Below are 15,175 nucleotides of genomic sequence, written 5' to 3' on the forward strand. Positions count from 1 at the left end.
ACATCATCTGAGCAGAAGCGAACCAATTTAATTGGCCTATTTGGGGCTCTCCTTGCAGGGTCTACTGGTGTGACCAGCTGTCAACAATTATCTGTTAATACCTGAAGTGGCTCTTGTATACAAAAAGTGAAAACATCAGTTATTTTTCTTGTTTAATTTTGTAACTGGTATGCCTATTTTCCCTTTTTTAGGGTGAACTTTGACCCTGTGAGCGTATGTTTCTTTGAGAGGAGATTTGACAAATGTGCAACTCTAATATTCACTTTTAAATGATTCTTCCTTTAAATGATACGAGTGTATGAGATATGGAAGAAAGAAGAATACAAGATGGAAGGAAAGGGTGAAAGACTGAGATGGAATTCTTTACCTGCTTTTTGCTACACCATCCCAAGATCATGTCAAATCCTTATCGGTAATCCGTCCGTCCGTCTGTAACTCAATAGTTTGCTTTGAATTGTTCGGACATTTGGATTTGGGAAGGAGTAGAGGGTAGTGGCCCAGCATGTCAAGTCAATGAGCAACTTATCATTGTGTGCCCTTGTGTTAGAAGGGTGCAAACATAGATTTTGGTCAAATTTCTAAACTGTTTAGTTTTAATTGCTGAAGCAATAAAGATTATTGTTCAATTTACTGTTACTTGAACTAGATAGCAGCTGAGTTTAATATATGTTTTAATTCATTTTGTTCCCTTTCAACAGGATTGTTATTAACCCTTCACAAAAAACTTGTTGATCTGAGCATCAAGCACCAGACACTTTTTATGGTTTCAAGTACCAAAATACAATAAGTCATCAAGTTATTCAATTTTCATGAGACTCAAAACAGTCACCATACTCCCTAATACTTCTTACAGTAAGCAGCAACATATAATACGCATTTTAAGCTACTTAATCTTGACTATTTTTTGACCGACTTCAGTCAAATCACTGCTAGCTGTGAATAGGCCTTTTAATATCAGGGTCAGGCATGACTTTTCCCAAATCCAGATAAATGAAAATTTTCCGGCATCCAGCCGTCTCTGAGATTAGCACAGGGTGGTGGGTATTATGGCTTTAGGTAACCTCTTGTCAGGGTTTGATAAGACAGAACTATGTTTCTATTTCAAGCCTCAGCATGTTTTATACAAATCCTATTATTGCCATAGATTAAACAAGGCTGTGATGTGACTTGTTTTGTAATTAGTTATCTTTTTTATCATCTTTTGGTTGTATGAAAATATCTTAGATTAAGACGTAACGTTTTCACACAATCATAATGAAACTTATATAGCTTGCAGACTAAATGTAATACTAGAACTTTTAGAGACTACACAAGTGGTCCAGATTAATTACATTGTATAATTGTTTCTTGCTATAAAGTTTTACAGCATGATTTTTTTCTTCCAGTTCATAACAATTTCAAGTGAATTCTTTTTTTGTTTTACGGTATACAGGGAATGCTTGTTATGAGATCCTTACATTGATATGATTTGCAAAAGGCTTGATGCCCGGTGTAGAGACTAGTTGGTATATGCACATAATGTTCTCTTTCTCTCTCTCTCAAGACACACTTGGGAGTAATATATTCTGCAGCTGAAAATCACACTGAGTTTGTCAAATTTGTGACATGATAACTGAGGAATTCCAAGAAAAGTGGAAGATCTATTCTAAGATTGTTAAAGAAAGAAAAAAGTAGAATTGTCCATATCTGCAAAAATATATGTCATGACCGAGGTCATCTAGACGCAAGCCTCCAAAACATTGAATTAGTTGTTACTTTGTGAGATGTGGAGTTCAGTATGAACACTATGCTTTGGTTAATTTGTCGCTTGGTAAAGCTGTAGTGTGATTGGATGTTTCAGTTTTGGCATGGATACTATATTTTCTCCTCGGCTTCCAACTTCAATTTTACTCTCCTCTTTGTGTTAAAATTTTTAATTTTTTTTTGGAACTTTGGAACTACATAGAGTAATAAATGGTCATAATGTAGTATGCACTACGAAACAAAAACATAAAATCATTACCATATTATATTAAAGATGTACAGCTCAATTAAATAATGTTTTATTGGTTTTAATTGGTTCACATTCCTGTGTGCCTACATTTATATTTCCAATACCATAGATGGTATCATAACATGTGCCTTGAGCAAGCATTGGGATAATTGTAAGCTCTTTTAATATGTATAGTAGGTTAGCTCCATTCTTGACACTTTTTAGTGTTTTTCCTATCTTCCAAGCCTCATCACACAATTCCAGAAATATGTCGCCAGTATTGAGAAGTTTTAGATTAAAGTTTGGATGATGAGATGAGATGAGATGTAATTCATCATAGGCCAGATTCAATCACTCTGTCATTAAAACATAAGCCAGTTACTCCTATATTGATTAAATGCAGTATGAGAATAACTCGGTGAAACCAATGGCTTTGGCTAGCTAGCATCCAGTCATTACGGCTTCACCCTGGCCAAACCCCCATCCCCGGAATTACTCCTGATTAATTTCCCGCAGAGTCCCCCGTTTCGATCACTGTATCGGGTTACAGGCATGGAAGCTCAATAATCGTCGGCCAGGACTCGCTGTGAGTCGGAGGCGGACCCGCTGACCCCCCTGCGCCCTGACGGTATCGCCCCTGCTGGGGCTGAAATGCCACGGGGGTGAGGGTGAGGGCGAGGTGGAGGGAAGGAGGCAGGGAGGGAGAAAGGGAGAGAGAGAATATACCGATGCAGGATCAAGTGTACATAGTTTTATATGTAATCGCAATTTGCATTGCTTTGCTTTTACTATTAAAAAAACACTTGTGTCTATGCTGCAAGGTACAATTAACAAAGAGGTAGAAAAGTGGTATTAACGATCATTAATTTTGCCAAAAAATGTCCTTTAGGGAGTAGTCGTAAGATATATATACTTTCAAATTTGCCTTAAATCATCAGAATTTATGATTCGAATATCAGCATGACAAAATTAGGAAAATAGTACCAAACCTAAAGCACTTATTTATAAGTCACTTTATCATTTTAGATTGTAGAATGCTCTATGTGATACTCCCAAACCCGTTGATATTTAGTTGAAGTCTTTTATATAGTATGATATCTATCCAAATGAAATGTTTTAAATCTTTTCTTTTATATTCTTGTCTTCCACTTGTAGGTTTATCAATGCGAGGAGACGGATAGTACAGCCCATGATTGACCAGTCAAATCGAGCAGGTAAATCTGCCGTAGTAACTGTTTTCAAGTCTCGTCGGCGTAAGTCATCACCTAGTCTCTCTCCAGGCTCTACTCCTGGTATGTTTTTAGGCCTCAACCAACCAGGCCATGGTCTGCAGCCAGCAACCGAAAGAAAGAACCGTAAAAAAATTCCACCAGAAAATCTGCAACCGACCTCAAGCCCCTTGAAACATCCCCCCCCCCCCCCCCTCCTCCCCTCTCTGAACCCACCCTTCACAAAATATTGGGAATGTGGATTGAGGACCATCTTACATCTTTTGTGAAACCAAAATTTATACCCCCTGGCACCTCTTTTGTTGCATAAACACCTACTTGGGGATATATTTATAATTTTTTTGTTTTCATTTCATTTTACAGTGTCCTACAAAAGTGACCATCCTCAAAAGGAGGTTTTATTTGAATGGAGTAATTAAGATGCTTAAGGGAGACCCAAAATTGTCTTAAATGGCACCTATAAGCTTTAGCTGGTGATGATCTTGCATCTTTCGCCCGAATGAAATATTTAACGGAAAGTATACTCCCAACAATCTTGCCGTTGAACAGAATATCTTTTGGGTATTGTTAATCAGACCAAAAGTTTGGGGGTCTGTCTTGTCCCAACAATTATTTCAGGAAAATTTGCTACAATGAATATGGACCACGTTAGCAAATGGATTAAGCTTTATTTGGTTATGACAGAACCCCAACCTCATCTCTCCTCTCCCACCCAAGCCCCCATTTTTAACCCCACTTTTTGGAATGTCTCAACAACACCAAACAAATGTACCTCTCCCAAATCTTGCATCAGCGAAAATGCAGACCTCCCGCTCCCCCCCCCCCCCCCCAACCCCTTTCCAACAATTATTTGATGAATTTGAATGAAGCAGGTAAAACAAATTTTACCTAGTTTTTGGATGTTAAAACCCCTCTGATTTTCCCCAATTTAACCATTGCTGGCTGGCCTGCGAACAAAAATGTTCTCCACCCAAATCTTGCATCAGCTGAAATGCGCATCAGCATTTTGGATGGTGCCCATGGCAACGATGATGATGATGATGATGACGACACGCATGCTGCTCGAGACATTAAAAACATGATTATATAATGTCATGATTATGTAATGTTCTAATAATTTCTTTAAGATGTTTATGTAATCATACTCTCTCCTGGCTTGAGTATATATGTATAAGATCTCAATCATAATAGAATTTCAATTTGAAATTCTGTAATTGGTGATCAACGGGTTCATAAACCGTTGCCCTTAAAGTTGGAATAATTTGTCTTTTCCTCTTTTTATGAAATGATTGTGAAAATATGATTTATCCGTGATAGATGAAATTCACATCTTCTAAGAACTTTTGTGATCAATCTTCATGACTCTATAGCTGAGATCTGAGAAGATAAAAACTGTATCTATAAAGAATAAATTGTAATATCACAATCTTTTCATAACAAAGAGGTAAAGAAATATTATTTCATCTTTGTTGGCGAAAGTGTAGTTTGAAAGACAAGGTTGAAGGGTCTGGTTTGTTTTGTCTATGTATTGTGCAGTTACACTTGCAATTATTTAGATTGATTATTCAAACAAAAATGGCTGCATATCCGAGAGTCCAATATTAAAGGCAAAGTGATTGGATTGCAGTTTCTTTAAAATTGCATAGATCTCAAGGGACAGACAGGGGCACAAAACCTCACAAGTGTTATTAAATTGATTCCTTTAACCAAAGACTTGAGTAAAACGTATATTGTATTCCAAGATTTATTTATTTTAATCATTTTTGTGTTAGGCTCTTGCATTCATGCATTCATTCATTCTCAAATGAGAGCCAAACTTCAATTGAAATTTCATCTGACTTTCAATTTACGCGAGTATCAATGCTGAGCCAGAAATCACACCCGTGTATTCGCACCAGAGGATGCACAACAAAAGAGAAAACAAGCCTCGGCCCGTAACAAGAATAGAATTACGCATGCAGAACTACCACCACAATCGTAGAGAGCGGACTTTAGCGCCAATTATGACGAAGCTGTCACTTTTGGTGAATGGCGTAACGGATGGGAGAATGTCAGGGGGTCAGAATGGAGCGCCACTTCAGCACAATCTGGAGGCGAAATTCTCACTTATATGATGAAAACCATCAATCACGACTTGCCTGCCTATTTCATTACAAACTTTGTCTTTTCTTCATTAGCCAATCCCCTTCTCATGTTCTTTCAGCTCGATGACTTGGCTACCAGCCCTTATTCTCGTCAATGCTCAAAAAATTAACAATCCAGCCCCCCCCCCCCCCCCCTCTCTCATATCCCACTATGTCTATTCTCTATCTCTACTTATTCTTATTACTTTAAGAGTGTGAGTGTATGGATTAATTGTTTTCCCCCAAAGTGGAAATAGACCTCCTAGCAATTTTGACAATTTCACTTGAGCTGTTAACTTTTTGAACCACTGAAAATTGAAAGAGAAGGCACAATTTTGGAGAGTGAAAAAACATGAGGAATGCGTAGTACATGGCTCATTTCGAGGCAAAATCATGTATTTTGGGAATTTCCACTTTATACTTTGTTATTGCTCAATGGTACCATTGATTTTCTTGGTAATGTTATTGTAGTGTCTCTGTCTGTGTCTTGTTATTTCTAATATGTTTTCTATTTCAAAATTTTAGTCCCAATGCACTTTTGACAAAGTCTTATCATTCTGAACTTGTTTAAATTTTTCCTCCTTTTTAATTTCTCCATCTTTTGTATTTTCCTTGGGCTCGATTTTTACATTTAGAATAAATTCAAGAAATATGAATGTAATTGCATAATCCCTGGTTTACAAAAGCAAATTGATATTTGCATTGATTGCACGGTCATGCATTCATTCCATTTGACAGAATGAAAATGACCATGGCTTTTATATATGAAGTCCCATAGATGATAACATTGCAAATGAGCTTTGTTAAGTAGGAACGGAACTGGTCAGAAATTTATGTTTATAAAAAAGAAGAAGCAGGAATTGCTTCCAAAATTGCGTAGAAGCATTAATCGAATCAGGAGTTAATTGAGGTATTTTGAATGGAGGCAATTCGTCTGGGGACCGGGAGTCTGGTTCAAAAGGACAAGCTATGGTCAGGCAGGATACACATGTTTCTAATCTGTAGTGGGATGGGAGGCTTTTCATGTACCGGTAGTATTAATCTGTTGTGTAAACCGTGGATGATGCGTCACAAATTACCAATAATTATGCATTTAGTTCAATAAATGAAATATGATAGGCTGAATGCGTAGTAGGGTTGGAGGGGAGGGGGTGGGGATTGGGATGGGGTGAGGGGGAAAGGATACTGATATGCGTGTAAAAAAAGGGGGTAGTTAGTTGAAAAATGAAATGGGGATGATAGGCAATTGGGTCAAATTCATTGTCCGAAGGGGGTGGGGATCAATGAGGGAATGAAGAGGGTAGGGGATCTAGTATGCTTGGGGGGGGGGGGGGTGATAGGCAATTGGGTCAAATTCATTATGTGGTTCAGTGAGGGTTGAGTAGATGAAATAGAAGTATGTATCTCAATCCAAGAAATCTGGGATTATGTGCAATTAGTTAAAATGTATGTTTTGGTTTTAGGGGGATTGGGTGGGAAGAAAAGGGAAAAGAGAATGTGCATAGGATAGGGGGTTGCTAGTTTAATCAATGAAATAAGGAGATTTTGGTCAATTGCGTAGAATGCATTGCATGGTTACAGGGGGAGCTAAGGGGATGGGGGTGAAAATGGGAGGGGATGTTAAAGGAAGGTTTTTCAGACATGGAATTCCGATCTTGAAGAATACCCTATATGAAGAGCAAGAATTGTGAAGGGCAATTCAGTGTGTCAATGGCAAGAAGTAGAAATTATTCATTCAATTTCTTCATACCTTATAGATTAAAAATATAAAACAATAATAAACATATGCATAAAATGATTAATAGGATTTGATTGATTGAGGTAATAGTGAATATATATCAATACCTGCTTAGATATTGCAACTGCTAACATATGAATAGATAACAGAAACGGTGGTAGGCAAATTTATAAAACATTTGATAGATTTGATAGATTAGATTATAGATACACCTTGGCATATCCAGTAAGTAGAAAGAAAAAATGAAGGGGGATATAGGAGAATGACGCATATTAATCTCTTTAAAAATAATCAACCCTTCCTTTCTTTTAAGTTCTATAAAAGAATATTCGATTTCTTTCAAAACTAGCATCAAAACAGAGAGAACAGAAATAAAACTCTCTCTCTCTCTCTTATATGTATATCTGGGTCTCTGCAGACATCCATGGCATCGGTGTCCTTGGATTGGGTTTAATTTTATTGGATGAGATAATTAAAGGTGGAGACACTCATCTTCGACTCACATCCTGACCGACCCACTTGTCCACCGGCTAACCCTGCCCCCACCAAACCCAGGACTGACAGCTACGTCAAAACTACGCTCACGCTAATTTGTCCGATAGCATAAACAGGTTCACTCAGACTCAGCTCAGAGAGAGAGAGACTTGTGTCCGCCAATTCGGAGGAAGAAAGACGAAGACAGAGAGAAACAAATAGGATTAATATATACTGTGATAGGGGAAGGGGGAGGGGTAGGATGAGTCTGTGTTTTTATGAAAATGGACATTTATGAGTAATAAAGGAAAGATACATACACTAACCAGAAAATAAATTTAATTCTAGAAATATATCCAAAAGGGATGAAGAGGGAAAAGAGAGATAGCGAGGAATTTGGAGTACTAGAAACTAGAAAGATTAAGCTTTTAAAAATTGAGACAAATTTTGATATTTTTATCGAGTATTTTTTTTTGGGGGGGGGGGTAGTTTAAAAATGATTTAAAGTGATGGAGGAAGAAAAAGGTTTGTGTTAGAAAAAGGTAGGAGAATATCCTTTCCAAAATAATATTTTAAGTTACATTGGCAATAAATAATCTAGATATAGATATATAAAATACTATTGTTGTTTTAAAGCAATGTATGGAAAGCTCGTTCAAATTATACCAATGTTTACTAAATGCTACTTCATTTGAAAATGATTTGAAAATGATTTTTGTATAGAAAAAAAATGCATGATGAAGACAACTTACAATTTCAGCTTCATTTTTATGACCCATATGCACGCAACAAAAAATAAAAAACTAAGCTTGATCGTGGTTTATATCTTGAAACTGTTATTTTGAAAATGGCTTGGAGAAACATATCCCTACCATCAGCTAGTTTGTTGGATTCATATCTTAAATCTCCTGAAGAAAGGAGACTGGCATCCCAAACCTTGATAATGTTTGGAAGGGTCACCTGAGGTCACGTAGGGTCATCTGGGGTCATGTCAAGAGGTCATGAGATAGTGGCTTTCTGTGCAGAAAATGGGTGCTCTGATTATTTTTTGAAGGCAATGCTGAAATATTTGGAGAATCCCCTTGGGGTATAAACATCTCTCTCTCTCTCTCTCTCTCTTTCTCTCTCTTTCTCTCGATCTTCCTTTTTTTTCTTCTCTCTTCCCTCTTCTGTATATACCTCTCCTTCCCTTCTTTATCATCCCCTCACTCTCTCTTTCTCTTTCTCTTTCTCTTTCTCTTTCTCTTTCTCTTTCTCTCTCTCTCTTCTCTTTCTCTTTCTCTTTCTCTTTCTCATTCTCTATCTCTGTCCACTCCCTCCTCAATACTTTTTTTCTTCAATTCCCCTCACTATCTTTCTCTGTCTCTTCAAGTCTCCCCCTTCTCTCTCTCTCTCTCTCTCTCTCTCTCTCTCTCTCTCTCTCTCTCCTTTTCTTCCATGCCATAGTTCCTTCACTAGTAGATACTTATTGTGTGAGTTTCAATTCTTGCCTCCTCCTACTTCTGTAGTGTATTGGCAATATCATAAGATTGAATAGATTAAAAAAGAATGATAATCACATAGCCACAAATCAGTTACCACTAAGGAACTCTGTCTATAACATGCTCAAACTATTTGATGATGGAGGAAATAGAGGAGGGGCCTTTTTCCCCCCTTTTTTTTTTGGCAATGAAGGGTCGTATTCGTAATTGCTAGAGGTCAGTAGAGGTCACCTCAAATGGGGAATAGAGAATCTTGGGCTCCATTGAGGAATGTTTCAGTTGAACTTCAGCTTGCCTTACCCCCATCTTTTTGTTTCTTAGGGTGTCGCCCACTCTGCCCTGATCCAAGGGCGTCTGGATTATGTTTGGTTGAAGATGAAATTTGAGAGTTGTTTACTTAGAGACCAAATATCGCTCTGAAAGTAGGAGAGAAAAGAAGAAAAGAAAATAGAGATAGCTGGTCCATTAAAGATGGGATATTTCCAATACCAGCCGTATCATGTAATAGGGTGTATTCTCTCTCCCTCTCTCCCACCTCTCTCTCTCTCTCTCTCTCTCTCTCTCTCTCACACACACACACACACACACACACACAGAGTTTTTTTTCTCTGTGTATGTCTCAATCTTGAAAGTAATGTGGCATTTGTTGGACTTCATCCAGAAGTTTGCTTATGAGTTTATCAATTCAGAATAAATGGCAAATATTGACCACTAGATGGCGCTGAATAGTTAAACAAGAAAGGGGCTCTTCGGAGCAAGTGAATTGCTCCTCGAAAGATTTCAACATCAGTATTTTCCTTTTTCTTCCCTTCCCCTTTCTTTTCATAATCTTTTTCCTCCTTTTAATAATTTCTTGTTCTTCTCCATCTCTTTTTTTCTCTTTCCTTCATAGCTCACCATTAACTGTATCCTTCCCTTTTTCAGTTTTTAACAGATATTCTGCTTGAGAAATTATATGTTTTTGTCACTTTTTTCTTGTCCACAATCAGGTAAGTGCATCTCAAGCACCTGAATTTACCCATGATAATGAAATCATCTGTTTGGAGCCAGAAGGGCATTAACAACATCATTTTACATAGAGTTAACATCCTTCTGACTCCAAACGGACAAAATATTGTCAAAATTATTTGAGTCATACTCAACATCTAATTAACAAACTATTATTTTTTTCTCTTTCCTTTTATTTCTCTCAAGTTCCAGGGATGTCCGGTGGCATGGCATACAGTCCTGATGGTCAACCTATGGGTGGATTCATGATGGACGGTCAACCAGGACCTCCCATGCACCATCACCTTCGACCTCCGGGGTCAAACGATTGTGACCCCAGGCATCTTTACTGAGTAGATGTAGATAGAGATAGATAGTGCACACGCCTCATAGCTATGGTACGTAACTTATTCTTTCTTATCCCTCGTAAGAATCACTCTGAGGGCTTTTAAAGCACTTTTTTTAATTAATTAAGTTGGATTTGGTTTGTTGCTTATTTCTGCATTAATTTCTGCAGCATGATTTCATCTCGTAGGAGCCAGAATTTCATTAACCATAGAAGAAGAAAAATACATAGATATCACTCATATCCTCAAGTAAACTTATATGTCTTTTCAAGTTCACAGGAAAAAATATGTGTTGTTTATTATCTAATAGTGTTTTGGACTCCGGAGTTATTTCTCTTCCCTTGTTTGTTCTGATACCCCTGGTTTTCATATCTCTGGCATTAGCTTCTTTATTCTTTAATGGAGTCAAATTTTCCCTTAGTTTCTTGCACCCGTGTATTTATACTAAAAAGAATATGTTATTTGAAAGGAAGTTAAAACAAGAATGAGTTGTGTTTCAAGTAATGGAGATGTAGGCTAGTCATATATTCGTAGAGACTGGGAAGCCATTCCCAGACTGATCTCTCTCCGTAGCCTGATTGACTGACTGACTGCCCACGTTCGTTCCACTGATGTTTCATTTATTCATCCACCTGTCAACCCAATGTCAAGGTTATCCCTAGTCCCACATACTGGCATTTCCTGTTGGATCCCTTACGTTGCACCGGGCGGGGGCTGCCCTGTAGTCCCACACATTGGCGTTTCCTGTACCATGCTACGTGTTACTTAGCGTGTCTGCGGTCGCTGGTTGTTGCCTTTGCCGAGTTCCGTTTGTTTACATGATTTTAGGCTGGCTGTTGGGCCTCGTCAGGCTTCCAGAGGACGGGTTCGTTACAGGGCAAACGAGATAAACTGTTGTGTGCCGTTCATGACAAAGATTGGCCTCAACTGCCGATTTCCTGCCATCAGGGTCATTAATAGTGGCTTGACCCGACCTCTATGTTATGCCAGCAACTTGAATCTAGTATGACTTTGCGAAAACGGAGGGATTGATGAAATGTTTTGAAAGTTTGCTCTCAATTGCATGCTAAACAGACAACTCCCTCAATTTATCTTTCATTGTGAGTTCATGTTCCAGCTTCAAAGTTAATGTTTCTCGCCATTGTGTGGAGAATTACAAGTTATATCCAACAGAGGAAGCAGTTTCTGAATTTACTCATATTGCTTTTTAAACTATTCTGCCATTGCTTCATATAATTATTAACTTGTTGACATCATAACATGGTAGATAATAATAATCTGTTCTTCTATAGCACATATACTGTCCCTTTGCGCTTCCAAAGAGCTTTGGAAATTATCACCCTAGCTATTGCTCCTGCAGCCATTATCATCGCACAGTACATGTCAAGGAATAATCCTAACATAGATTAACTTCTTGCCAAAGGACGTTAGTGTTGTGGCAGGGATTCAAACCTCGTACCTTGGGGTTCACAGTCCAGAGACTTATCCACTGGACCACAACACAAGATTTCCTTCATTCAATTTATTCTTCTATTCATGAAACTTCATCAATTTTTTCCATTTTTCTTCTTCTCTCGCCTCTTGCAGAGTCAAAAACAAGCAGCTCTCTTTGATTGGACGCAGAGGGTCGTCATGTGATTTGGATGGCCTTCACTGATTGGCTGAGCTGCACTTCATTTCAACTCTACCTCTCTTCTGCATATCCCCCACCCCTCTACTTCTATACAGTGATGATCCAGTCTTGATATATTCTGGACTTCTTCTAGACTGCAATTGCAACGCATCACCCTTCATCACCCCGTCTTTGTCCTCGACAAGGAAAATGGACGTCGTCTTGATGACATGGTCAAAGGCACTCTCGGTATTCCAGAGGACACCCCCTTTCTCGATTATGGTGGAATCGCAGATCAACCTGCAACCATCCACTCTGGACCTCAAGGCCACGTCTCATCAGGAATTAAGAACCATCCATTGTTGAAGATGGCGCTGACAATCTTTTGTGCTAAGACTTGGACTCACAATCGATGAGCAAGAGCCATGAAAGATGTCATCTGCGGTTGTGACAGATCTTCCTTGATCAGAAGACCATTGGCATATCATAGAGTAATCCATGTCAAGGACATGCTGGTGATGGTCTTTCTGTTGAGGTATCTCTCTGATGTGGATGTAGAGCAGAAGAGTCCTAAGAAGCAATCCACTGTTTCTTTCTGAATCAGATCATCCCGTGGTTCAAAGGGAAGTCTGGTATGGACCGAGAAACCCTGTGCAGAACACGGCCTCTTAAAGACAAACAGCTTCTCTCAAACTCCTCACTGGTTCTAACGCTCCCTCTTCTATCCACCAACCTCGTCTTGAAGACATTGGCATAATATTTCAAGTTTCTGTTTTCAGCAGCGTGAGATACTCACTACTTGACTGTTGTGTATGTGTACCAGTATTTGTGTGACAGTTTAGCATTAGAGAAGTAAATTATCAGAAAATTACAAGAGAAACCGATAACCCTAGACGAGATAACGGAGCTTGATCTGCACCCTGAAACTCCAGTTGTATTGTACATAGATAAATTAGACTGGAGAGAGATTCAATTTGAACTCCAAAAACGTAATCATTGATTAGCCGATAAAGTATGGAAGAAAGGTTTTAAAAATGAAATCACTGTGCCAAATACTTGTGGAATGCAAACAAATACCAAAATTATATATTTGTGAAATCTGTGAATTAGTATCAAAATCTCTAACCAGAGATTACTGGGAGAAACATAGATCATACTGCCACTAGTTATATTATAAATAGAGTCGTTGTATAGAGCAAACCTGGACACACCGTTGTGATAAAAAGTTAGTTCCTTGGTAGATTTCATAGAAGTATTTTGTCATCGTTTGTCTTGAAGTGTCTTGAAATGATCAACGCCCAATTTTTTATTTTCTTGTGTTGTTCCTTCGTGTATTTTCAAGAAACCGTTGATTTTTCTTATGATGTGCTGCATCTGTCTGCTTCGATTGTGTTTTAAAGTGCCAGCTACAGGTCAAGTCTTTTGACGTTGAATTCATGGACAAAATACAAGAAAAGGCTCTCAAGAGTGGAATAGAGATGTTTCATGTTCCTTTAGAGCAGTAGGCATTCTTGTGAAACCTGAAATGAATACCAGATACTCTTTGCTTGTTATGATATGTCATAACGGTGACCGAATTCTCTTTAAAAACGGCAGTTCTATCAAAATCAAAATGATTGGTATACTTCTCACTTCACAAGTAGTTGATAATGTAATTTGTTAATTCTTGATGGGATGAAGGTTATTTGATATTTAGTATTGGGTTTTGATCCTCCTTTTTACCCCCAAGTTGTAAAAGTTTTCTTTAAGTGGCCAGTGATATTATCAGACAGGTCTCCCGTTCTCTTTTGTTTGTTTACTTTTTCTTCCGATTTACCTCTTCATTTTTCCATGAGGCTTAGACTGATTTATGGCAGGGGAAAAACACTTCCCGTTCCTAAAATGATGGATGATGAATGTCCCTTTCATATTCATGCATTTTGTTTAAAAACAAAGGCTGAAACTTAAAACACTCAGAGTTAAAAACAATTTAGCAAGTCTCATTCGTTTATTTATTTGTGGTTCATTTTCTCCTCATTTGTGTGCTTAGCACGTGAAAGATATTTATATTTTACTTGTGGATTTTTCAATTGGATGTGTATTTAAATTTTATGATGTTGGGGTTTTTCCAAGGTCTCTTTTTGTACCTCCTTATTTTAAATCAATACTTATGCCTTTCTTTTTCTGCCATGTCTTACGCACACCAGGCACATTATAGCCCTGGTTCATGAAATGTGTCATCAATAACAACAAGCTCCAATAGTCAATAAATCTACCAAAATCATAACGTTTGGTTGGTTGTATCATAGAACTGTTGCCAGCTGTTACTTGTAATGTTTTTTCATGAAACAGGGCCTAGGCGTGTAAATGCCCTATGATTCTTTCTTGCCAGTTTTTTGTTGTAGATCAAATCTCTTTTTAGCCTTCTTTTTAAGAAAGTGTGTATGTTTTAGAACTATTTTCATAAAGATTTTAAATCTGATCACTTTTCCATTTATAGCTTTCTCTCCAGGATATTTTTTAATACAATATTGGTTAAACCTTATAGGGCTTTTCAAATAATGTTCTGTGAAGAAAAAAAATCAGTGTGGTTTTCTTCTTCATTAGGCCTAAGTTTTATAAAGTATCTTTAAAAAAAAAAAATCAAAAATCAAAAATCAAAAATATTAAAATTAAAGGTGACTAGCAGTATTGATTTCTTTCAGGGCTATTGGATATTTTAAAACCTCTAATATGCCAATACATCCAGGTTAACAATGATAACAATGATATGTGTGTTTAGAGCCGGAAGGATCTTAAATCTCTTACTCTAAACACAGAGTTTAATCATTAATGCCCTTTTGCCCCTTAACAGACAAACAGCCGCTTAAGGCAGACCGGTCTTGCTGCACACCCTGTCATATTTATTTGAATGAGGGTTCTTAATATTTACATTACCTGTACACTTGAAAGGACAATTAAAGACATATATATTTGCTTTCAAAATACCTCTATAGTCTCTTCAAACCCACATTTCAGTTTTGAATTTTCATTCTGTATGTATGGTCAAGAATCGTATCTAGAGTTGGATACATTTAGATACATTTAGATACATTGTTTAAGATGTGAAGTGGAAAAACAGTCGATGCCATTCCAATTGTAGACAACTATGAACTAGTTTAGGGTAGGCTAGTTTGTCACCTTTCATCCCACAAAAGTTTTCTTGCCAAATGACTTTCATTTTGCTTCATTCT

General features: G+C 37.6%; 1 protein-coding gene across 1 annotated transcript in view; it reads left to right on the forward strand.

Annotated features, from left to right (window-relative positions):
• The window catches only part of LOC115929531 (homeobox protein Meis1-like), a 33,696-nt gene extending 19,772 nt beyond the window's left edge, over positions 1 to 13,924 (forward strand). Inside the window, exons 4-6 of the mRNA XM_030998664.1 lie at positions 3,128 to 3,186; positions 10,212 to 10,402; positions 11,939 to 13,924. Coding sequence (XP_030854524.1) covers positions 3,128 to 3,186; positions 10,212 to 10,357 — 205 coding nt within the window. The 3' untranslated portion in view covers positions 10,358 to 10,402; positions 11,939 to 13,924. The remainder of the gene's footprint in view (positions 1 to 3,127; positions 3,187 to 10,211; positions 10,403 to 11,938) is intronic.
• Positions 13,925 to 15,175: the final 1,251 nt, after the last annotated feature.

The sequence above is a fragment of the Strongylocentrotus purpuratus genome, unplaced genomic scaffold (assembly GCF_000002235.5).
Source record: "Strongylocentrotus purpuratus isolate Spur 01 unplaced genomic scaffold, Spur_5.0 spur5_scaffold_5, whole genome shotgun sequence".
Taxonomy (NCBI): Eukaryota; Metazoa; Echinodermata; class Echinoidea; order Camarodonta; family Strongylocentrotidae; genus Strongylocentrotus; species Strongylocentrotus purpuratus.